The sequence below is a fragment of the Sprattus sprattus genome (assembly GCF_963457725.1).
Source record: "Sprattus sprattus genome assembly, chromosome: 1".
Taxonomy (NCBI): Eukaryota; Metazoa; Chordata; class Actinopteri; order Clupeiformes; family Clupeidae; genus Sprattus; species Sprattus sprattus.
In genome coordinates this window covers 40730290-40756371 of record NC_137920.1, presented here as the reverse complement: position 1 = coordinate 40756371, position 26082 = coordinate 40730290, and the positions used below count along the sequence as shown (strand labels likewise).

At 42.0% G+C, this 26082-nt stretch overlaps 2 protein-coding genes across 3 annotated transcripts in view; both read right to left on the bottom strand.

Moving 5' to 3' along the window:
* Positions 1-1994: 1994 nt before the first annotated feature.
* On the bottom strand, positions 1995-14237 carry odad3 (outer dynein arm docking complex subunit 3; the record flags this gene model as incomplete). The annotated part of the gene is made up of 14 exons (XM_080848635.1): positions 1995-2125; positions 4764-4848; positions 5908-6057; positions 6955-7111; positions 7593-7753; positions 7883-8029; positions 8985-9107; positions 10612-10737; positions 11099-11200; positions 11792-11827; positions 12547-12726; positions 12896-12973; positions 13522-13643; positions 14159-14237. 14 exons carry the CDS (start codon positions 14235-14237, stop codon positions 1995-1997), a joined length of 1677 nt encoding a protein of 558 aa, XP_080704761.1.
* Positions 14238-14499: 262 nt separating this feature from the next.
* The window catches only part of slc44a2 (solute carrier family 44 member 2 (CTL2 blood group)), a 15797-nt gene continuing 4214 nt past the window's right edge, over positions 14500-26082 (bottom strand). Inside the window, exons 5-22 of one of the 2 annotated variants that reach the window (XM_080854799.1) lie at positions 25982-26066; positions 25423-25545; positions 25264-25324; positions 24663-24792; positions 24438-24521; positions 23973-24085; positions 23508-23639; positions 23131-23230; positions 22944-23036; positions 22642-22726; positions 21495-21757; positions 20796-20890; positions 19429-19532; positions 18689-18762; positions 18512-18582; positions 18287-18375; positions 18014-18098; positions 14500-15700 (exon numbers count right to left, since the gene is read on the bottom strand). In XM_080854799.1, coding sequence (XP_080710925.1) covers positions 15600-15700; positions 18014-18098; positions 18287-18375; positions 18512-18582; positions 18689-18762; positions 19429-19532; positions 20796-20890; positions 21495-21757; positions 22642-22726; positions 22944-23036; positions 23131-23230; positions 23508-23639; positions 23973-24085; positions 24438-24521; positions 24663-24792; positions 25264-25324; positions 25423-25545; positions 25982-26066 — 1888 coding nt within the window. In that variant the 3' untranslated portion in view covers positions 14500-15599. Of the gene's footprint in view, positions 15701-16821; positions 17556-18013; positions 18099-18286; positions 18376-18511; positions 18583-18688; positions 18763-19428; positions 19533-20795; positions 20891-21494; positions 21758-22641; positions 22727-22943; positions 23037-23130; positions 23231-23507; positions 23640-23972; positions 24086-24437; positions 24522-24662; positions 24793-25263; positions 25325-25422; positions 25546-25981; positions 26067-26082 lie in introns of those variants that run through there. The other variant, XM_080854798.1, reaches the window with a different exon arrangement.

Sequence of the window (26082 nt, the reverse complement as noted above, 5' to 3'; positions counted from 1 at the left end):
AGGGCTTGGTAATCTGCCTTGAGACAGTAAATAGTAATAGTACATAGCAAGTAAATAGTTTATGGTGCTATGTACACAAAATGTAAATTGAATTGACCTGATTTAAAATACCAAAACAGTTTACCTGAACCTTTGAACATGGCGAATGAAGAGTTTGTCATTTGTGTATGCTCTAATTATATGGTGTGGTGAACACAAAAATGTGCACTTCCTGCACCAAAGGAATGCTCTTCTCCTCTTAGCCCTTGACCTTACTGCACCAGAGGAACGCTCTTCTCTGTCCTCTCAGCCCTTGACCTTCAGCTGGTTGTGTAATGTCTTTGGGTTTCAGCCAAACATACCTCCCTTCCACCTCCTTATCAAAAGCAAACACCCAACAAACTGCTCTCCTTCTAGAGTACACACAACAAGAGCTGGCAGCTCACGCCAGGGATTTGCATGATAGTGAAGCTTATGGTTATGTGGTTGCGGTTTCTTCTCTTCTTACAGTCTAATGGTCTGTGAGCAACTGGAGAGTTGCTTTTACTTGGAAATGTATTAACTTTCACTGGAAATGCTATGGGTGTGTACACAGGTTAAATGTTATTAGGTTGCTATAGCAGAAACACACACACACACACACGCTCACACACTCACAGTCACACACACCCATACTAATGAAACAGAGAACGTCTAATCTGTGTGACTCAGAGCTGACTGAAAACCCCTTTGTTTTCGCTCTGGCGATCAGGCTGCTTATGTAATTGTGTCAGTCCGAGTCACTCAGCCACCATCATCAGCATGTGAGAACACCAACATTCATTGGAGGCAGCGAGGAACACCAGGTTCTGTTCACAAGATGAGAACACAAAAACAACGCTCTGGTTTTCCATCGAATATATTTGCATGTTTATGTGTGCAGAAATGCAGTTTTAGAAATTACAATAGAATTGCCAAACCATATTTAGGCTTTAAAACTATTAAATTGCAAAATTGCACAGAAGATAATGTGCAGCAGCCTAACAGTAATCTCAGTAATCAGAATTGTATTATTACAATTGGAAAACAAATAATTGAAATTGATACTTGTAGATCAATGTTTTTCTTAATGATTAATCATAACACAGATTCCAAGAAGAACTAATAAACAGTACATTTATGTTGTGCCACTATAGTTGGATACTTTCTGTTGTCAAAATATAGTCAGTTCTCTGAAACAGAGCCTAACTGGTTTTCAACAGAAATGGTGCAACATACAGAAGCGTAGACATACAGAAGCAAAATTAAATAGAGCAGAAAGATTCACACAAGTTCCAGGGATGGTCACTGGAGGATTCTGTGCCTGTCCCCTTCCTAGCTGTTCACTGCATAATGAAGGACTCAGTGGACTACTGCGAAAGCACATCAATCTCAAGCCAAAATGGAAGTAGAATATTAGAATTACATGGAGCGGTTCCTTGGTAACATACAGTGTTCTCAAAAGGGGGAAGAGATCCACTTTTTTATGATGGCACAGTTAAATCCATGTTGAATTCATGGAATGGCCTTATTGGGTCAGCCCACCTTTCTCCTGCCCCCATCCCTCATCCCCCATCCCCCATCCCCGATCCGTGATGTTTAGACTCAGTGATCATACACAGAACTCCTCCGGTCAGAACAGCATGCTCCCATTCAGGTGTTTACATTCTCTGTCATTTATTTAGCTTTGTCATGTACAGATCATCATGAGGAGGTAGCATATACAGTGGTTTGTGGAGATACAATCAATATGTGCATGTGATTGAGGTGCAAGAGAATGTGTCAAGACACTGCAGTTAAAACATTACATCTCTAGTTCTAGGCTCAGTATACATAGTTCTATGAAACAAAATTACCTCACTATTATATTTCACTGTATCAAACCCAGTAGAGTTACTACAGCTGGTTGTGTACAGGAGGAAGGGGCTTCAGATCAGATCAGTCTTGGTGCTTTGGTCCAGCCGTCATGCAAACCATCAGGCGGTGAAGACCTGGGATCAGAGCTTGCCCTTCTTCTTCTTGGGCCGTGGCTTCCTCTTGGTCTTGGAGTCAACGATGATTTGTGATTGGCGCTTGAGGGTGGCGCGCGTGATGATGTCACCCTCGTCATTACCGCTGTCCTCCTCTTCTGTTGTGTGCACCGACAAGGAAAGAACACAGAACACGTGAGGCCTTTCAGAAGGAGCGGTGAGATCAGAAGAACATTTAAAGGCACCTGGAATGTTTAAAACTCCACTTGCAAAAGCTTGCATGTATAGTGTTCTGAAGTAGAGATTTAAACTGTGTGTTATTGTGTGCTGTGTTTACTGTGAACACTTAATGCCTGAGATTGACCAGTTCCCAAGAGTGGTTTGACCAATGCTTTAGACAAATAAAGAGAACCAGGGAGGCTCTAATGACCAATAACCTAAATAGTGCTCTAGGGCCTCCGTAGTTCTCTCTCTCTCTCTATCTTTTGTATGCTGTATCTATTTGACATTTTTCCAACAGCTGTCACAACGAAAGAGGAACTAAATCGACTCTGATAGCACAGTTACGTAAATGAAAGGTTCTTTATAAGTCCTTGCATAATGTCAATATGATTCTGAGCAAGTATGTACTCCATGCTTAGAATAACTGCACTTGCCCTTCACTAAGAAAATAAAGAAGTGATAATAGCATTCTGCTACAAGGCAACATTCACCAAAGCATCCATCACTCACCTGAGGTCAACAACACACACACTTTGTAATGGCATGCAATGCTAATGGAACCAAGTGCTACAGCCCTCGAGGAACACATGACATATTAGTATCTGGGGTTCTTTCAAAAAAGGCCTTGTAGTTTGCATACACACGTGATGTGACAGTCCTTGTAGTTTGCATACACACGTAAGGTGACAGTCCTTGTACTGTGCAGACACACGTGGTTCACACCTGATGTACAACAGGTTGTATCAGAAACATGTCAGGCACTCAAACAGTGATGTTAATCACTCTGCCTAATAAGCACCTGTCCTTGGCCAGCGACATTTTACTACCACTATATCACCCGACACGGGTGAAACCAGTCTGGTTCAAGTTTATGTCTATTTGCTCTCAGCAATAGCAAATGTTCTGAAGGGACTCTACAGACACCCATGCCAAAAAAGGCAAATTGTACTTGAAGAAATAAACACTTCTAAGGGAAAAAACTTTTACGTAAAGTCATCACAGCACATATGTAGTGCTCAAATTTGCTACACTAATGCCTGCTATGACAAAACATACTGATTTTGTCAGAGAATGTGTGTGTAGGTCAAAGACAGACCCTGGGATGTGTGTGTCTAATGAGCAAGACCAAAAGCACGAGACTGCATTGAGTACTGAGAGTCTGGACTAATATTTGTGTGTCTTTGAGAAGGAAGTCTAGGACTGTATGAATGCAGTATGTATGTCTACTGAATGTAGTCGCTAACATGAGTGTGTGTAAGTGAGTAGGTGTGTGTGTGTGAGTGAGGCGAGAGCATGTGTGTGAGTGAGTAGGTGCATGTGTATGGGTGAGTAGGTGCATGTGTGTGTGAGTGAGTAGGTGTGTGTGTGTTAGTGAGTAGGTGTATGTGTGTGAGTGAGTAGATGCATGTGTGTGTGTGTGTGTGTGAGTGAGTAGGTGTGTGTGTGTGAGTGAGTAGGTGTGTGTGTGTGAGTGAGTAGGTGTGTGTGTGTGTGAGTGAGTAGGTGTGTGTGTGAGTGAGTGAGTAGGTGCGTGTGTGCGAGTGAGTAGCTGTGTGTGTGTGTGTGTGAGTGAGTAGGTGTGTATGTGTGTGAGTGAGTAGGTGTGTGTGTGAGTGAGTAGGTGTGTGTGTGTGAGTGAGTAGGTGCATGTGTGTGAGTGAGAAGGTGTGTGTGTGGGAGTGAGTGTGAGCATGTGTATGTGTGTGTGTGTGAGTGAGTAGGTGCATGTGTGTGTGAGTGAGTAGGTGTGTGTGTGTGAGTGAGTAGGTGTGTGTGTGTGTCAGTGAGTAGGTGCATGTGTGTGTGTGAGTGAGTAGGTGTGTGTGTGTGTGTGAGTGAGTAGGTGTGTGTGTGTGTGTGTGTGTGAGTGAGTAGGTGTGTGTGTGTGTGTGAGTGAGTAGGTGTGTGTGTCAGTGAGTAGGTGCATGTGTGTGTGTGAGTGAGTAGCTGTGTGTGTGTGTGAGTGAGTGGGTGTGTGTGTGAGTGAGTAGGTGTGTGTGTGTGTGTGTGAGTGAGTAGGTGCATGTGCATGTGTGTGTGAGTGCGGAGAGAGTGTGTGTGTGTGAGTGAGTGAGTAGGTGCGTGTGTGTGTGTGAGTGAGTAGGTGCATGTGTGTGTGTGTGTGAGTGAGTAGGTGTGTGTGTGTGAGTGAGTGAGTAGGTGTGTGTGTGTGTGTGAGTGAGTAGGTGCATGTGTGTGTGTGTGTGTGTGTGTGTGAGTGAGTAGGTGTGTGTGTGTGAGTGAGTAGGTGTGTGAGTGTGAGTGAGTAGGTGTGTGTGTGTGAGTGAGTAGGTGTGTGTGTGTGAGTGAGTAGGTGTGTGTGTGTGAGTGAGTAGGTGTGTGTGTGTGAGTGAGTAGGTGCATGTGTGTGTGAGTGCGGAGAGAGTGTGTGTGTGTGAGTGAGTGAGTAGGTGCGTGTGTGTGTGTGAGTGAGTAGGTGCATGTGTGTGTGAGTGCGAAGAGAGTGTGTGTGTGTGTGAGTGAGTAGGTGCATGTGTATGTAAGTGAGGCAAGAGCATGTGTGTGTGTGTGTGTGAGTAGGTGTGTGTGTGTGAGTGAGTAGGGGCCTCTGACCGTCATAAGGGTCCTGTCTCTGGGTTTCAGGCAGCAGGATCCGGGTGTTGTAGTTGGGGAGCTTTCCCTCGATGCTGGCATAAAACTGAAATGATTAAAAACAAAGGCTTAATACATTTGAGTGCAATGGACCAAAGACAATGATAAATCAAATGGAGTAATAGTGCAGAGTTGTCTGTAATTCTGGCAGATCAAATTAAGTGGTAGTGTAGAGTTGTCTGTCATTCTGGGAAAAAGTTGCTCATATTTGGGCTCAACAGCTCATTAAATGACACCCCTCCCTTTTGTGCTCCTGAAGCATCGTGGTGATTAACCGGAATTTGTTTGTTTCCCGTTGACAGGGCCAGGACTATATATGAACACCAGAGAGTTTCTGAGCGCACTCACTGAACATACAAGCTAGAGGACCCACACAATACGTATTGAATTAGAAGCATGGACTGCACCGAGTCAAATCATTACTGTCTTTTGTGTGATAAATGACCCACTTTACTAATCCATTAAATATATGTTTAGCTTTGAACAAAAGCCATTAATACTATCTCCTACAACTCAAATACAAATGTTAAATACACTGGAGTAATGTAGCAAAAATATTGACTCTGTGAGCTATTTTGGACCAGATACACAGGGTGGGACGGCCTTCTACTTGCAATGAATGAATGCAATCAATCTACTATTATCATTTCAGGAACTTGTATTGAAACCTACAGTACACCTAATAACCTACACCTTGCTGACCTGATACTCTATAAACATAATACCCTATTAGCATGCTTTGCACATTTCTTTCAACATGACCAGTGTCTCAACAACCACACCTGTACATTCATATTCTCATTTCAGTCTGCAGAGCCAATAAGAACACTTCATTGTGACAGAAAAGAGGCAATGAGTCATTCATGGCGTGACCTACTAACAGAAACAAGCCCAGTGAAAGTTATTCTTATCCTGGTAAGTTAAGGCACAGCCCAGACCTGTACTGATCAACCCAAATCTGAACTGTGACCCCCTGCACACACACACACAAACACACACACACACACACACACACACACACACACACACACACACACACACACACACACACACACACACACACACACACACACACACACACACACACACACACAAACAAACGTACATCTTCCTCCTCCATCTCTTTTGTAAGGGTTGCCAGGTCTTTCCCCTGAAGTTCCTCCTGGAGCAGCAGCAGCTTCTGTTCTGCCTGGGCCAGCAGCTCCAGCACGTACTCCTCTGAGCTGGCATCCAGCAGCGGCCTCTCCCCCTCAGCCTGAAGCACACACACAGCAGGAGGAGCAGGTTAGAATGTGGGCAGAGGGAGCTACTGAACACTCTCTCCCCCTCAGCCTAAACCACACACAGCAGTTGGAGCAGGTTAGAATGTGGGCAGAGGGAGCTACTGAACACTCTCTCCCCCTCAGCCTGAAGCACACACACAGCAGGAGGAGCAGGTTAGAATGTGGGCAGAGGGAGCTACTGAACACTCTCTCCCCCTCAGCCTAAACCACACACAGCAGTTGGAGCAGGTTAGAATGTGGACAGAGGGAGCTACTGAACACTCTCTCCCCCTCAGCCTAAACCACACACAGCAGGAGGAGGAGCACGTTAGAAACGCTACTCAACTATCTGATGGACCTTTCCAAAAGTCAAAAGCTGGAGCAAGACAACAAACTGGTAAATCGCATGGGCGACAGTGGTACAGGAGGTAGACAAGTTGTTTAGTAATCAGAAGGTTGCTAGTTCGATTCTCTGTCAAAGCGTCCTTGAGCAAGACACTGAACCTCTAATTGCTCCTGATGTGTAGTGTGCCATCAGTGTAAATGTAAAATGTGTATACATCATTGTAAGTCGCTTTGGATAAAAGCATCTGCTAAATCACTAAATGTAAATCAAATGACTGACATAGTGAGATTTAAAGGATGTGCATGGGATGTTTTATGGGTTGCATGTTACATTATAAACTGTATATTCTGAAAAAATAAAGCAAGACCTTCCATTTGTGCATGCCAACCTAGATAGGGATAGATGTTGATGTTAATATTGATGATGATGATGATAACAGCTTTACCAATGTTAGATTTGAACAACCCATCCATTTCTGTCTCATATCTAACTGCTAACTAACACTGCTAGACACGATGGAGCGCACAGATGTTGAGTGCAGTACCAGTTGGATGTGCTGCAGCTTGTTGCCCAGGTGCTCCACGCCAGCGCGCACTGTGTTGAGGAAGCGGCTGAGCCAATCCAGGTGTTCTTTGGCCGCTTCGTGCCTCAGCTCCTCCGCCTCTAGGTGGCGCTGACACTCCTGCAGCAGCTGCTGCTCACTGCCAGAGCAAGAACACAAAACACATGAGCAAGAAACAGCTCAAATCAGTCTAATCAAGCAGTAATCAATTTAAAGTCTTAATTTATGCCAGGGGTCTCAAACTCAGGCCCGCGGGCTAATACCGGCCCCCGAAGCAATTGTATCCGGCCCGCAAAAGTTCCATTGATAAAAAAAATAAATAAAAAAAAGTTACATTGATTTAAATGGGCCACCCCAACGTTTACCGTAAAAATCTGGCCCCCCAATGACCAGAGTGGACGCTCATTGGCCCCCGGTAATTTGAGTTTGAGACCCCTGATTTATGCTATAGATACTCTACTGGCTTGAGGTGGTCTCTTGAATGAAAAAAGGCCTTGGCACAGTAAAGCTAAAAGGAGCTCACTCAGGGCTGAAACCCTTTAAAAACCTTTGATGCCAGATGCAAAACCTCTATTATTGTGATTTTTTTCTCCATCACGACATCAAGACTGAGCTCAAACCTGGAGAGTTTGGCCTCTCCAGAGTACTTGACGTCCTGGAAGTGGCTCTGTAGTTGGTCTCTGTCCTCCTTCAGTTGGAGCAGAGTCCTTTCATTCTCCTCTTTCAGCTCCTCCAGGTGCCTCTGTTTGTCTCCCTGGGTGATGAACCTCTCCACCACCTCCTGTGCATCCACACAAAGACACACACACAGTTTAAAGGCTGTGCCACACACACACACACACACACACACAAACACACACACGTGTGATTTTATAATGATCACATCAATCAACACTTGATGAGTCCTCACGCGAGTGTCGGTGACACCAGTGGCTTCTTTGATGCGGCGGAAGGCCTCCTCGAAGGTGGAGAGGGCTCGCTCCTCCTCCCCAAGACCAGTGGTGCTCCGCTGGGCCTCGCTGCTCAGCTCATCTGGGTGCATGGCTGTCCTCTGGCCCTGAAAGGTTACGTGCGGCACATAAATGTTCAGCAACATCACCAACAAACACCTTAGTGCTGCTCAGTGGCACACAGTGTCAATGAAGTAGCGTTCCAGGGAGACAGAGTGATGATTAGTAGCGTTAGCGGTGTTGGGGTTAGTGTGAGTCAGGGTGATGTTTAATAGTGTTAGGGGTGTGAGTGTGAGTCAGGGTGATGTTTAATAGTGTTAGGGGGCAGTGTTGTACCTGAACGCGTTCATTGAACGAAAGTTCATGAACTCGTTCATCATTTTGGTGAACGTGAACTGAACGTTCTGTATTATTGCCTGATGAACGATATTGTGAACTCGTTCATTCTGGTGTCTGTGAACGGCACATTCACTCTTTTTAATTTCGTTCAACAAGGTGCCAGATTTCTAGAGACTTCCAGGCGAAAAACACACATTTAACAGTCCTGTTTCCAATCGCTGCGTGTGCTTTCTTTAACTGTCAATGCCTGGCAAGTGTAAGAGCGCCGAAGTTGTGTAGAGGCCGAAAGCGGTATTGCAGATATATAGAGATTTAGATTTTTTTTTAGCTCGCAACATATTGAAAAAACGAACTGAACTAGTTCATTTTTTGGAGCTGTGAACTTTTTTAAATTATGAACTATGAACTGAACTAGTTCATTTTAAAATTTGTGATCCATGAACTGAACTAGTTCATGTAGAAAGTGAACTTTCCCAACACTGGTTAGGGGTGTTGGTGTTAGTGTGAGACAAGGTTATGTTTAATAGTGTTAGGGGTGTTGGGGTAAGTGTGATGTTTAATAGTGTTAGGGGTGTGAGACAGGGCGATGTTTAATAGTGATAGGGGTGTTTGTGTGAGTGTGAAACAGGGTGATGTTTAATAGTGTTAGGGGTGTAAGTGTGAGATAGGGTGATGTTTAATAGTGTTAGCGCTGTGTGTGTAAGTGTGAGGTCGCTGCCTCACCCTCCTCTCCACTCTGTCAGCCTGGGCCCGACGCTCCTCCACCTGCTTCTTGTAGAAGGACAGGATGCGCTCCCTCTCCCTGCGCTCCCGATACACCTGCTCCTCCTGGCACTGCAGCTCAGCCTGGAGAAACACACACACACATTTATACATACACATATACACACACACACAAACACACACACACACACACATACAGCGGGTAAAATAAGTATTGAACACGTCACCATTTTTCTTAGTAAATATATTTCCAAAGGTGCTACTGACCATACATACAAAGAAAACAAAACAAAGAAGTTCAGAAAATATATTACGGTAAGTATTTGATAATGCACACCATGTTTGGAGGGGAAATGGCACTGCACATCATCCCAACAGTGAAATTTGGAGGTGGGAACAGGTGGGGCTGCTTTTCAGCATACGGTACTGGCAAACGTCACACAATTGAAGGAAGGATGAATGGAAAAATGTACCGAGACGTTCTTAATACAAATCTGCTGCCATCTACCAGGATGATGAAGATAAAACGAGGGTGGAGATTTCACCAAGACAATGAACAGCCAAGGAAACTCTCAATTGGTTTCAGAGAAAGAAAATAAAGCTGCTAGAATGGGCCAGCCAATCACCTTACTTGAATACAGTCGGAAATCTATGGAAAGAACTGAAGATCAGAGTTCATAGAAGAGGCCCAGGGAACTTTCAAGATTTGAAGACTGTTTGTGTGGAAGAATGGGACAAACTCACACCTGAGTAATGCATACGACTAGTTTCTCCATACAGGAAGCGTCTTAAAGTTGTCATTACCTACAAAGGCTTTTGTACAAAGTATTAAATAAATATCAGTAAGCGTGTTCAATACTTTTTCCCTGTGTCATTTCACATTATTAGACATAACTTAATTTCTGAACTAATTTGTTCTGGTTTCTTTGTATGGATTACCTGGGTTCTTACCAACATCTGGTGAAAATTTCATGTCAATAGCACCTTGGAAATATATTTACTGAGAAAATGGTGACGTGTTCCATACTTATTTTACCCGCTGTACATACACACACACAAACACACACATTTATACACACACACACACACACATACACACGTATACATACACACACACACATACGTACACACACATACATACACGTATACATTAGGGGTGGGGGAAAATAATCGATTAATTGATTTTTCTCGATTCTCTCTAAAACGATTCTGTCTCGATTCAGAAAAGTTTATAATCAATTTTGTAATAATAAATAAATAAATACATTATTATTTTTTTACACATCCATTTTATGTTGAAATGCAAGCTGCATCGATTATTGCATTGCTCATAGAAAGTCAAAATTGTGACAAGGAAAAGCTTTTTCTCTAATAAACAAAATAGAGAAGGTAATCCTCTGAATCGGAATCGAATCGAATCGTGAGGTGCAAAGAGATTCCCACCCCTAGTATACATACACACACACATTGTGTACACATTTTTGTCCATTGTTGAAAACGATTTACTTAATGTGCTGTGACTGCTAGCGAAGCTGACTCAACCTACGTGCCCAAGTCCAGTGAGATGGTGCGGATGGCCTACCTTAGCGTTGAGTACAGCACTTAGGTCAACGTGAGGGTGGCCTACCTTAGCCGTGTCCTTGGACAGGATGGCGTCATTGTTCATGACATTCAGCTCTTGCAGCTCCTGCCTCGTCCTCATGATGTCTGCCTCCAGACCGTCCAGCTGGGACTGGAATGTCAGACTCTCCTCCTGGAGAGAGGATGATGGGAAATTGATGAATTGGGAGCACATATTTGTTAGATATTTCATCTTTTCCCATAAAAATTGGATTCATATAAATTTAAATGGATTTCACAGAACATTTACTATGTCACCTAGACATAGACAATACTACAAATCGACTGACAATACAGAATACAAATTCACAAATTCACAAAACTATTTGCCAGTATTAATACAATTACAAGCTGTACGGTCTCCAAGCTATGGTTTCTCTTATGTGATAGGATCAGATTGTATAGGACTGCATCACTAATAGGTTTCCAGTCAGCAACCCGTTTTGCCCAGCAGTGCCTTCATGTGATTGAATGCAGCAATTCAGTCAAATCACCTGGAGATGGGCTTTGAGTTTCAGGTAGCCCCTCATGATATACTCAGCCTCCTGACACTTCAGCTGAGCTTTCTCCAGGCGGTTCTCAAGCATACGCAAGTTCTGGAGAACACAAATTAATAGTCAAGTCAAAATTATATATAAAGCACATTTAAAAACAACTCATGTTGACCAAAGTGCTGTACAATGAAATCACAATTAGAAATCAAAACATATAGAAAACAGAAACAAAACAATTAGATCACAAAAAAATCAAATAGAAAAACAGAAGCAAAACACTCAACTAAGCCTCTATACAGAAAGCAAATATACAAATGATCAACTCAAATCAGGAGGATCCAAATAATAAAAGTAGGTTTTGGACTTGAAGGTGTCAATAGAGGGGGCTGATCTTATAGAGAGGGGGATGCTGTTCCACAGTCTAGGGGGCTGCAACAGCAAAAGTGCAGTCATCCCTGGATTTAAGCTTAGATTGTGGGGCTGCCAGAAGCCCTAAATTAGACGACCTGAGGGGCCTGGCGGGTTAATAAGCATGAATGCATACAGACCCATACCCACGCAACACACCCACAACCACACACACGCAAGGACCACGGTAAAACAAACCAAGGAAAGCTTCTACATGCTACTGGCGACACAGCTAATAAAAGGCGTTGAGCATTGCAGTGCATTCGGGCGGACAGGAAACAAAACCTTTTGGGGATGTGTCTCAACGGTAGCCCCTTCATTCTGTTAAGGGTAACATGGGATGAGGGGGACATGTCAGTGACAGTTTCGGACACAGAAATTGCACATAAAACACATTTTTAGATCAATGTGTGTAAAGGAAGTGTACTGGTTGACACTGAGCCCAAGAAGTACTATTTTACCATGTTAAAGTGAAGGGACAATGGGTGTGTATGAAGTATGAAGATGAAGTATTTATATTAAGGCATATTATGCAGTTGTTTTTCTCAGAATGCTTTTTTGGTATGTGTAACACAGGACTGGGGAGAAACGAATAGCATGTAACTGAAACAAAATACATGTAATTGTAATCCATAAAGTAAATAAATAAAGTAAACAAATTACAGTTTACTAATCAAAATGTTGGTGATTACAAAGAGGTTGGAATTGAAAACATCTTTTTGTTAAAAAAAACTTTAAAGCTTATATGTACAATGCAACAATCATTCAGTTGCTTCTTTTCCCCGTTTTATCACCATCTAGACATAAAGTAATCAAATGTAATAAGTTACATTACTTTGATGAAATCAATAAAATAAGACACATTACTTACTACATTTTGAGCAGGGTAACTAGTAACATGCAACCTATTACATTGCAAAAGTAACCTTTCCTAGCGTAACAAAGGTGAGAAGGAGAAAGCTGAGAGAGAGAGAGAGAGGGAGGTCATTGCCTGGGAGCATGTGTGCAGGTGTGCAAGCCCTAACAGCTCCCTGCAATACCTTCTCCTCTTCCTCCTTCTTGTGCGGTCCACTCTGAGAGCGTTTGTTCTCTGGCTTCAAGGTCTGGTACTGAACCCGCAGATCCTGCAGGCGCTTGCGCTGCGTTTGGGTGGTGTGTTTGAGAGCATTCAGCTTCTTCATCTTATCACACACTTTCTGGTCCAGAACCTTGAGCGCATCCTGTCAAGTAACACGTAAACAAAAATTGTAAATGTATCCTAAAATATCCAGAATAAACCCCTTAAGCACACTACATAGGTGTAAGGAACATTGTTCCCTTATTCGTCTAATTTGGAATCACGATGGCATTTTAACAGCAAGAACACTCTTGCAAAAATCTATGGATCACCTTTCCAGACATATTCCGGAAGGCTGCTTTCTCTGGTCCACGGCTTTGGAAAGCATCTTTTATTACTTGCTCATCGCCCTGAGGGAAACAAACAACACGCATGTGTGAAATCAGACTGTCACACTTTAAAGGCACCCAGTGCAACTTTCGAGGCTTAAAAATAAACATTCAATTTCTAGTCTTTTTTACACGTAGTAAGTTTCAATAACTCCATACCATTACATACCGACATTCAAGCAGCAAAGATGAGACGTCGTTGTGTGGTGAGAACTGATAGAAAATCGATAACAACAACAATCGCTGCCATTTTCTTTATTTTTTGTAACCCACAATAAATAAAGCAGGCTTCCAGTCAATGGAAAAATGGCTTCTCCCCACCGGCGATTGTTGTTGTTTACGATTTTCTATCAGTTCTCACCACACAACGACGTCTCATCTTTGCTCCTTGAATGACGATATGTAATGGTATGGAGTTATTTAAACTTACTACATGTAAAAAAGACTAGAAATTGAATGTTTATTTTTCATTTAATGTTTACATAAAGTTGCACTGGGTGCCTTTAAAAGGTCATATGTTAGTTTTGGTTGAACACTGAGTACTGAGTGAATGACGTTGACCAACATACTACAAGGGCTTCTGAGAGTTTCCTGTGAAGCCTTTTGTTGTCCTGCCTTAACTGGAGAACGGTTTCCCTGTTCTTTTTGATGGAGGACTGAGAACTTTCATAATATGCGCTTCTGTCTCCCTCTGCAGGAAGAAAGGTAAACAATCATTTCCAATAATTCCAGTAGCCTACTTTGCATAACCACAAATTAACCTGTAACAATCTGTGCTTTCAGTTTATTTTTTGTATCTATTTTATTTTTAAGTTTGAAATTAAAAAGTGGGGAATTTTCTTTGTTTCACCAATAGTTTAAAGACAAAATGTTTCCTTACTAAACAGTATTAGCTTGAATTAACAACTGTTGTTTGCAACACTTAATTATATGGCATGTAAAGCTACGTTACTGCTAAATATCTTAGGATAGTCAACATTGACAAAGTAACAAAACAAAGCGTTAGCGTTATCCTAGCTAGATATATCGATAGCTAACTTACACAAAGAAGAATATTTCGGTGAACTTAGTAAACCTAACATTATCTTGTTATCACTATCTGATTCACACTGTGCTTATACAATGATTTAAACGACCAGTAGCTACCCTTCGTTACCTAATGTTTGCCAGCAAATTATGTAAGAACGACTGCGGCTAGTGACATACCAAGCAGCTGAATTTTCCTCTGGAGTTCAGTGATTTGGTCGTGGATAGGAGCTTTAATAGCATCATAAGTGCCTGGCATTTTCGAAATATTCCTGGAGGAACAACGTAGATCGACTTGAATACAAACGAAAAACTTTACAAAGGTAACATTAACGTGGGAAGCCTCTTGCGTCTGTGTACGTTTGCTAGGGAACACCCAATGTTTCCTGCACACTACTTGTGTTGCCTAGCAACCGATGCAGACATCCTGAAAGAGCATGCTCCTTGTGGTTTGATTTCTCTCGTCTTCCACCTCAGAAACCTGGTAACAGTGTCACACAACAATAACTCTACAACACATGTAGAAACAGCGACTTTAATGACAGCTTTGCAATACATCTTACTTACTTGTTTGTAGCCTACGGAACAGTAATAGAAGTAGGCTACAGGCCTCTACAAATAATTAGGCTACTGAAAACACAAGCAGGCATAAAAAAAATTGTTATGGCATATAAGAAATACATCTTGTAATTAATTTGGACAAAAGCGTCAGCTCAATGCCTATAACTATAACATCTGCTTGCGCGGCAAGCAGCCAGTCGGTTAACTTATGCATGTTCAAAGACTTTGTCAGATTTGGCCTCTTAAAGAAAAAGCTCAAAGCAGAGTTCAGACCCATGCATAATTTTGCCACAGACTGTAAATTATTATTAACAAAGTACACGTTTGCCAGGCTGGGGGATCCCTGAAAAGGGGACTTGACCAACCCCTTTCCCTAATCAACATCAGCCCTGGCAGTTAGTTTTCAATCAGTTCTACGTAACCTACATGACAGTCTATAGGGTAAGGCTTCTGTAGGCCAACTGTGCACTGATTGGATGCAACAGAACAATTCAGGACAAATAAACATCATGAAGCACCTTATGAACAATGGATGCCATGCAATAGCATTACATTAGTCATTACACAATTTGCACACACACACACCATCATACAATATGCTCAACATGTAATCTCTTATGGCATTTGGTAAATTGGAGCATACATCTGGTAGTCTAATAAAATTAAAGAATAAGAATAAAGAAAATACTGCATAAATAAGCTTAAAAAGCCAAACACCTGTGCCCAAGAAGAAAGGCAAAGTCTATACAAATCAACATGTAAAAAGCAAGATGTGCAAGAAATCACGCACAGCTCCACAACTTTTATGTTAACACAACTGACAGCATTGTCGAACTGACACCCCCAGACAAAACCATATTCCGACAGCTAAGCAGTATACCTTTCTGCATTGCAGGAGTGACTTATGGGATATATTCAGAGAAAGCCATTTTTAAATACTGTGCTCAGAAATATTACTAATTATCAGGAATGTTTGTTATCAGTGCAAGCATGGAGGCTGAACTGTTATTGATCCATCCCTGAGAAATGTCCTTCTTTTAAGCGATCCTTCCAGTTGTTTCTATTTGGTGTCCTCGTTTTTCTTCTGCAGAGTCTCAAGCAGTCTCTCAGACATGAAGTAAGGTCTCTCTGCACTGCCATCATTGCGCTCTAGGTCCTCCACTGTGAGTATAACACACAGCAATGAGACACAAGCATCTGCCAGGTATTCTGTATGCCTACAGAACAACACTAGTAACACAAAAACAACAAACTAATACAGACAGACTGATTGTCACTGCACCTGCAGAACCTACCTTAGATGTTCCATCTGGGGATTGTGAGACACAGCTAATAGGGTGCATTTCATATATATTGTATTTAATCTTTCAGTTATTTTCCTCTTTTTATTGTTCTATTAACAACATAGTGTAGATATAATGCTAAAGTGAAATCTAGATTTTAAAATGGGTTGCATTAGCAACAGAACAGGCAGGTTATGAAAGAGTATGTGTGTAAAGGAAAGCCAGAGAAAGTGTGTTATTGTAGAGGAAAGATGCATTTTAATAGAGCAGAAATAGACCATGTTAACAACATGCAGTAAAGAGCGAAATAGACAGAGGTAGAAAGAGAGACATATAAAGGCAAACAAATGTCCAATTTCAGTGATCAACGCCATCTAAAATCCCAAGGCAAAGAGGTGTTGTTTTCTTCAGACCTTCACTTCGTTGGAGCAACTATTAGCACGGTAAGTAATTCATACATTTATATAAACAACTCAACATTATTTTTTTTTTGTTTACAATTTCATATGAAAGGACTTGACCATTTGGCGTCGGCTGGTTTGCGTGTAAACACAGGAGCTCTGGGTTATGCCTTTTCTCATTCTGTAAACGTAGCGTCAGTAGATTAGTGTACTGTGGGACACGATCAAGACATCAATCCAAATTTGACATTGAGTAGGCACAGATTCAGCACCAATAAAAATGTACATCCTTTACGTAAAACACTCACACATGTGCATGAGCGCACACACAAACACACACACACACACACACTTCTAAAAAACAAACAACACAAGACACATTTCGCAACTTATTGTTCTGTACCTTATAGTTTGTGGTTATAGGACCTGTTCTTTTGATTGAAGAGGCTGTATGCCTCCCCAAATGCCACAGTTTTAGTGTCAAGAGATTGTAGCACAGCTGCTTACTTTCATATACTTAATTGCGCACTTAATGAAAGAACAAGCTCGATTCCGCAGTTCTCAGTAACCAGAAGACTAGATAGGAATTTTACTCTGATCCTACAGCTACCCAGAATGGCAAGCTTCTCTTGTTTTTTTTTACCTTATCCATACAGGAAGTGTTGATAGATGGACTTTTTACATTTGCCTGGTGCATACCAGTCTACACGAACAGCATACCACAGCAAGCCATTTAAATCTATAAGGTTTATCCAGACATTTCTCAAAGAGCCTGATGGTTGTCATTCCATCTAAGGTTAATGACTGATGATCAATTCTGAATTCAGTCCTGAGGAGTAAGTGGGGTGTCAATTTCCATCGGTCCATTTTCCTTAGGCTTCTCCTCTTCATCCTGCTCCTCCTCCTCCGCTGCCACTGCTCCTGGTTGGGGTGTCTCCTCCTCCTTATTCTCCTCAGGCTCCACGTCCAGAAACCCGTTTAGTAGAGGAGTGGTCTGGGGCTCTGCGTTCTGAGTCTCTGACTCCTGTGGCGTCTGTGGTGGAGGCGTCTTGTCCCCTGGCACACTTTCCTGGGCTGCTGCCTGGCAGGGGGGCTCCTGGTTGAGGGGCTGGTGCTCCTGCTCGTTCTCCGTCCTCAGGACCGTTTCCTGCTTCACCTGGATCTCTCCATCCTGCTGCTGCTGCAGTGGGGTCTCCTCCTCTGCTTGGACTTCGGCTGGTGGGGAAGCCTCGTCGGGTTCATCCGGTTTGATTTTGGACAGGATCTCGTGAAGTTCTTTAGACATGAAATAAGGCTTGTCTGTGGAACCGTCGTTTCGCTCCAAGTCCTCGCCTGATGGAGTTTGAGCGTTTTCAAATCACCGCAGTGGAAGGGGGCACACGCATGCATCAGAGGACATTGGAGAGTTAGGAATTGGGTTAGTGGAAAAAAATGGAGGGGAAATGATAAAGGAGGTAAGTAAAAAAGGAAATGGAAAGAGAGAGAAAGAAAGAAAGAAGTCAGAAATATCACGCCGGCCAGACATGTTTTCAAGCACTTCAGAAATACAGGGTTAGGGGCAGACTGAGCACTGTGCAGTGCGCAAAAGCATTGGGACTGGGATTTCATTTGTGTTTTTTAAGGGACTATTGTATCAATGTCCAAACCACCGATAGTGTTCTATAATAAATATTCTTGATTTTCTGTTGTTTCTACGATATTTCCTGTTTATGTATGGTCGCTAGGATTCTGACTCACATGATCCATACCAGACTCTAACACAGACAGAAGAATGAGTGTGCAGTACTCACAGAAGCAGAGGAACAGTGTGTCCACACACATGGCGTACACACTGAAGAATCCATGGGCAATGAGATAGGAGCCAAATACAATAGTCTATAAAACATAATACACATGGAGACATCATTTTAGAACATTGTTAGAAAATCCATCACATCAGATTATGAGAGCCGATATAAATTATTAGACTGCATTTATGGGATGTACTGTCTGATTCAAACCAGTTAGATCTCATGACATTTTGGCCAATGTAATGATTAGAACTGTGGAACTCTATGCCTTACCAGAATTGGTACCCAGTAATAGTTGAGGATGGGCGTTGCATCTTCAATAGGCTTGATCTTCCCAGAGAAGAAGAAGAATGAACAGATGCCTAAACACAAATGAAAAAAAAAAAACAGAAAACATGAATGAAAGAAAACAGGACATTACCTTACATACAATTCTGTATTAAGATTAGTCCACCTGGAATGTAACTGTCATTTGCAGTTTTAGTCAATGCCTCTTACCCACAATCCCAACAATGAGCAGCTTGCCCAAAAAGAGGAGGAAATCAGTGACCTTGTCAAGAACTGCCACCCTAGATTGGATGACAATAAAAAGGCAGGTGAATACATCATTTATAACATTTATGAGCTCTGTAAACCTGCATGACAACTCAAATTGAGAGAACTTCCACAACTTACCTTACAATGTTCCTCATTAGAAGGAAAAAGGCATCCTTTGCTGATGTGCAGAAGTTTTTGCCATATATCGCAACCTAGTGGATTAAAAACAAAAACACATTTTGTAACCATGCGGACCAAAGGCCTGTGTTGAATTAGGCTTTTTCATGTACTTCTATTGCTGGAAAATGTCAACACCGACTATTCATCCAGATTGCCACAAATGCTCATCTGAGGACAGCACTACAACAGGTCTGTTTGTAAGGCATCAGAAGGTAAGGTGAGAGGTAGAGAAGGTAGCAGCTGTCTAAAAGCACAACAAATACTCAGCATATGATATGAACACATAACTCCTGATAATACACAGACATACACCTTATTGCATATATAGATCCTTCAAATGACTGAGGATTTCACTCTGGCCTTCAGACTTGCCAATTTATGGTCACACACACACACACACGCACACACGCACAGACACAGACACAGACACACACACAGACACACACACACAAACACACACACACACACACACACACACACACACACACACACACACACACACACACAGGCACACACTCACAGACACAGACACAGACACAGACACAGACACAGACACACACACACACACACACACACACACACACACACACACACACACACACACGGTTCCAGCAACAGTCTGCCTTGTTCTGGGGACTCAGCATGGACAGGGCTCAGTGTCCACCAAAAGTGCACTCAACCTAGGACTATCCTCTTACCATGATGTAGGCATTTCTGTTCAGGAACTTGATGCACTTCTCCAGACACCAGAAGCAGCACTTCAAACAGCTGAGCAGGAATTTGGCAAACTTATTCTGAGCTCCTATTGGGGACAGTTACAGAAAAAAAAGATTTCCAAAACCTTGTTAAAAACCAACCCTTATTCTATAAATTAACTGGGTCACGTTCACAGCTACAGAGCTAATATTTCATCTGAGGCCATTTTATAGAACAGTAAATATTATATTATATATTAACTAGAAAATGCATTTCCTGAAGGAAATACCAGTGCATGAAATGCAAAGGTCAAGAAAGGAAGAAGAAAAGAAAGAAGAGTGAAAGAAGGAAAGAAGAAAGGAAAGAAGAGTGGAAGAAGGAAAGACAAAAGGAAAGAAGAGTGAAGAAAGGAGAGAAGAGCGGAAGAAGGAAAGAAGAGTGAAAGAAGGAAAGAAGAAAAGAAAGAAGAGTGAAGAAAGGAAAGAAGAGTGGAAGAAGGAAAGAAGAAAAGAAATAAGAGTGAAATAATGAAAGAAGAAAGGAAAGAAGAGTGAAGGAAGGAAAGAAGAGTGGAAGAAGGAAATAAGAAAAGAAAGAAGAGTGAAAGAAGGAAAGAACAAAGGAAAGAAGAGTGAAAGAAGAAAATAAGAAAGGAAAGAAGAGTGGAAGAAGGAAAGAAGAGTGAACAAGAGTGGCTCTGGATGAAGAGATAAAGAGAGAGTGAAAATATTGAAAAAAGGAGATAAAAATGGAGTGAAGAAGAGAGATTGAGTGTGAGAGAAAGTTGACTGAGAGAGAAAGATGGAGAGATGGAGAGAAAAAAAAGTAGAGAATGGATGGTGTCTTAATGTTCCTAGTTACAGTTAAATTGAGAGGGACAGAGAGAGTAGAGGTTCCTTTGATTTGGTGCAGCTGTCAGTGAAGCACAGGTGCAAGCCAGTTTAAAGACCCTATTATGATGTCATAATGGCCCAATGTAAGTCAATGGGAGAAATTTATATTTGTTTTTCTTTAATATCTTAAAAAGTATAAAGTTTAGAAAAGTGAAAAATACATAGCATAAGTGTCGTTTACAAGACCTACGCGTCAAAGTTTGAATGAAGTTTCTACGTTAAGCGATTCGGGCTGAATTAATCGCAGAAAAAGGTAACAAGAATAAGAAGAAGAAGAAGAAGAAGAAGCCTAGGAATAACAATACAGGGCATTTCATGCACTGTAATTAAATTATTTTATATATATATAATATAATGTAAATATATCTCATCAGTTCATTTGCCTCCAGGGAATTAAAGACATGACTATTACACTTTGTGAACTGAACTTCATGCATGCATTACAGAATCTCTCAGCCCTTCCACTGCCTCCAGACCTTTCAGTTTCTGGTCCAGATACTCCAGGACGACCCTGATGACCTGGACGATGGAGAGGATGAGGGAGCCAAACGCCAGAGAGCCGGTGTGGTACCTACACAGGGGGAGGGGAGAGAGTGACATCAGGTCTCAGGTCAGTTATCCCTGCTCTTCTTCTGACCACACCCTTTACCAGACAACAGTCATGCTGGCCTTGGTCCTTGTCATGGCATAAATTATTCATGTCTATTCAGACATTCATGCACTAAATATGATCTCTGCTAATGTTTTATTGATGACTTTTTTCCCCCGAGTGGCCACACCTTATATCTCTCACGATCACAAAAGGGTTGTCTTCCACACTCTTACAAGGTAGTTTATTGAGTGCAGTGCTGTGTAAACCTGACTCATGTAGTATCAAACACCATGCCAGTTATAAGGCTAGCCATCATGGCTTTTAGATTTCCTCTGAACACACCACTCCCTTCCCTGAAGTTAGGAACTTGAGCCCCAAACAGTGACGATTGGCTCACATTACACATCCATACAATATATGGAGCACGCGCCACACTCACACACACACACACACACACACACACACACACACACACACACACACACACACACACACACACACACACACACACACACACACACACACACACACACACACACACACACACACACACACACAATGTATAATATATCAGTGGTTGTACCTGAGAGCCCTTCCCAATGAGGCAAATATGGGGAAGGCAGGCATGTCATCAGGCTTCTTGAAGGCCCAATAGAATGAGGCGAAGGCCCCTGCTAGGGTCACCTGTCCCAGCGCCGTCACAAAGTTGGCACACCAGAAGAAGAGGAAGAGGTTGTAGAACTGGAACACAATCAGGTACTTGTGGTAGAGGGTTTCTCCGCCGTAGAAGGCAAACTGGCACTCAGCATCTGGACACTCCACTGTGACGTTCGACTTATTGAAGGTCTGGAGAGGGTTAGAAGGGAGAGATTGGATAGGACGCACTGGAAAGACTTCAACCAAGCAAAACGATTGTTAACTAGACCTCAAATACTTGAAGCAATTACACTTCAAGTTTCAGTTCCAGAATCAATACATCTGCCCTACAACTAATGACCTTCTCCAAAGATGGTTCTAAAATGATGGGTGTAAACACATCTCATGTAATGATTACGAAATGCAAGGGGACAGTCTTGACACACACAAACACAAACACACATGCACACAGACCACAGGAAACACCTACTTCCCCTGTGAAGAGAGCTAACAGTCTGTATATCGGTTTTGTTGTACAGGCAGTCTTGAAACTACATACCCTGATTTTCTTATCTGGAGGGCTGTACATGATTAGCTGTGGCGAGGCCTGGCCTGCAATCCTTATGTGCTTCAAACCTTCTAGAATCTGGATCATCAGGTCTACCTCTCATCTTTATAAAGGCCATGGAAATTTTTTTTTTTTTTATAACTCTAAAAGAAATACAACTGTGACCAGATGTGATGACCCTCCATGCTAAAATAGTCTACATAAAATTCTATGTATATTGTATACATGGATATTTTCCCAATTGTGAAACTCTTTGAGGAGGAAATCAGCAAGAGTAAAGTACTAGTAATAGTAAAATAAGTAAAATAAATTACTTTTTTACTTTGTATATCTGTGTAAAAACAATACGACACTTGAGGTTGTGGGTCATCATCATAAATAACATCACAGCTGTTGATCTACAACTATGTCATAGATGTGGCATTAGTCGAGGTAATAAAATGTCAATAAAGAAAATAAATAATTGAGTGTCATGGTGTTCAAAAGGCTACTTGGTTGGAGAAACTGAGCATTGGGGGTGGCTTACCTTTGGGTCACAGAGCTCCAAAGAGCGGGAGCACTCACTGGTGTTGAACACCTTATAAATGGCTTCATTGGAGGTGGACAAGAAGCTGAAGGATTGTCAAGGAATTCTGCCACAACAATATAGTTATTCAGTCATTCATGTTTCTCATGTTTCTGTAAATGTATACAAGTGTGAGTTAAACATTCCCTTCATAGCCTTTGTCTCCTTGTTCCTTGATAATGTGCCTCTGACTGACGAGTGGGAAACCCCCTTCAACTTAACCCAAAGGTCTGTCGGTGAGTCAGGCAGGCAGAAAAGGATACACAGCGGTGACTCCCCAGTATGCGATCACCAGGGACAGGAGGAAAAACGTCAACAGCGGGTAGACGAGCGAGGACATCACATGACCAATGGCCCTGGACACAGAAAGGGGTCACGAGATCATGAATAACCAGCACATGAGAAATGAACGCTGAAATGAACGGGCTCAGGTGTCCATTGGGCGCTCACCTGCTTGCCTCCTTGATGAGAGCGATGGCAATGAGGATTCTCTTCCTGAGGAAAATGAGGAGGATGATGATGACTAACTCCACAATGGCCAGGATGATCACTGAGACATGAGGAAGGAGAGAGAGAAATTAAAGACGGGTAAAAACTTTCCAAAATGTGAGTAAACCAAAAACCACAATCCCACAATCAAGGAATCAGAATTAAACGAGACTTGGGTTGAATGATAAATGTTGCAGACAAGTTATTAGCCCTCCACAGCATTTAATCCTCTTTTTCTGACTGAAATGTCAACAGCCGTACAACACAGGATGCAGTGTCCTTAAGTAACCATATGAGCAATCTGCTGCTGAGTCTTTAGCGTCTGCTAAATCACTCACTGAATGCTAGCCAGGTTTGCCGGATCTGCAGGTACACAGAGAAGTCCGTCTGAAGACCAAGGTCCCGGATGGTGACATCAGCACCAGGGGTCCCTCCCAGAGCAGCGTATTCCAGGTAGCAATGGACGATCCCTGTGAGGAAGTTTGGAAGTTTACGTTTGATGCTTGGACCTTTGGGATGTCCACATCTACTCAACACAGTTTTTGCGTTCTACAATTCTAATCCAGAATATTTCACAAATCTACATGTATCTCCCTTGTATGTATAAATAGATGAGACAGGAAATAGATAGGGGAACTACTTGCATGTAGGAGATACAGTAGAATGCAAGCACCTGCTAATTTCTGGCTCTTGCAGTTAACCACACGAAACTGAAACTTCACTCTATCTGGTAATGCCGTGCATATTCCTTATCAGTAACCTTTAATCTTTGTCTCTGATATCTTATCTAATATATAATTTACCGTATAAGATGACGAGGATGACCATAAACATCATGACCCAGACCATGATGCCTGCCAGGAAGCGCAGCAGGACGATGAATATTAGACTGACGACCATTGCAATAACTAGACCACTGCAGGGAAAAGGAGTCACAATAGTCCACATAGTAAGATGACATTTAGGAATGGGGTTGAGTTTAAAAGATGACATTTAGGAATTGGGTTTAGTTTTAAAGTGCTTTGTCTGCATTCCGGACTCTACCTTCACTTGCTAATCCAAATATAGCTAGCACTACCAGTCGAAATGAATCCCACTCTGAATTTACAACTAAATTAAATTTAGGATTGGTAATTACAATTCAGTGTCATCATCCATAAGAGGACAACTGTTGTTTGCTACAGTTAAAGCTACAGAACAATTATTCAGAAAGAATTTTCTGGGTTTTGGGTTGCTATGCATAAAAAAACAACAAAACAAACACTAACATCAGGATAAAGTGCCAGGACTGAGTGTAGTCTTCAAAGATCCTCATGAAAATCTGGCGTGCTTCCGTGGCAATGTTTGACTTCCTGTAAAACACAGAACACATATCAAGCCTATCTCACTGCCTGAACCATCACTCAGCAACGGGCCAGACTGGTTCTATGGTTCTACCAGTACACACTGGCTTGGAGAATAATCCAAAAAGTAAGGCTGGGAGGACCCCTTACTTTGCAGCATCCAAGAGATCACTGGCATTGTGGGCCAAATTATCCTCATCAATGTAGCTAGTTGAGTTGTCGCCGACAACAACAACTCCTCCCTTCTTGGTCCCCAGGTCTGGCAGGCATCGACGGGAGACTGAGACAGGGCAATCAACTTGTTAAATTCTGCCTTTTATTGTACAAATCTGTTTCATGCACAATATACCATGCTTGCTACAAGTAGTCCCAAGTTGGTGGAACGAGCTGCCTAGCACTACCAGAGCAGGCCATCCCTCTCTACCTTTTAGAAGCTTTTGAAGACCCAACTCTTCAGAGAGCACCTCCCTAACTTGCACTTCTACTAGAACTTAATTTGCACTTACAGCAGTAACATTCCTGCACTTTTTTCAATTTCTTATGTAAAATAGTATTTATTGCTACACTAGGTCTCTATTGCTCGAAGCTTGATTGTTCTCTCCCTTGTACGCCGCTTTGGACAAATACGTCTGCTAAATGACTAAATGTAAATGTAAAATGCTACATAAACAGAGGACTTGAAAGGTATATTGTTCAAATGAACACATTGACTATGCTCAGGCAATACATGCACACATAAACATTTACTTACAGTTCCTGCTTGGAAAGAGCATTCCAGGGCAGAGTCGATCCCTAAGGATCTCTGCGACAGTCTGGAAATAGAAAGATAGAAATTTGTGCAGTCTTCAAAAATGAATATTTAAAGGTAAAACAGCTCAGTAACTGGGGAATTCTCTCTTAAAATACAAACCAGCTGGCTGAAGTCTCCATCCTTGCAGAACTTCTTGTAATAGTTCATGTCTTCTCCTTCCTTAGAGGAAAGACGGGCATTTGCCAGCGTCAGGAACTTGTTCGGACATGTGTCCACACAAATCTGTCCAAATAGAAAGAACTGGATAAGAACTTTTTTTCATTTCAGTTCAGGCCCTGTGCTCTGTAAAGCACATTGAGAAAATGTGATTGTTTTGACACTATATAAATTAAATGGAATAGAATAGAACAGAATTAAATTGAATTTCAGGGTGCAAATACATAGTGTAAATACACACTGAATACACAGTACAGAAAATGAAATACTAGAATGATCAAGTTGTTTGTTGACAATAAACAGTAGTTAACCAATTCATGGCACTGCCAACAAACATAACAGTACTTTTTCTCCCAACACTAACCCAATTCAAACCTACTTTAATAGAACTACTCTAATTTAGCTTGGCAAACAGAGTGGGTTTATTTCCTGAGACAAGATCTTTGTGCATTTGGGAAAATGAGAGAGCGAATGGGAGTTAATGCTCAGTGTGTACAGGGACCTGCGGGGTAGGGCACTGGAACTCCAGCAGGGTCAGTGGGCTGGCACACTTCATGATGTTGAAGTAGAACAGAAGAGGCTTCTTCCTACAGGACCAACACA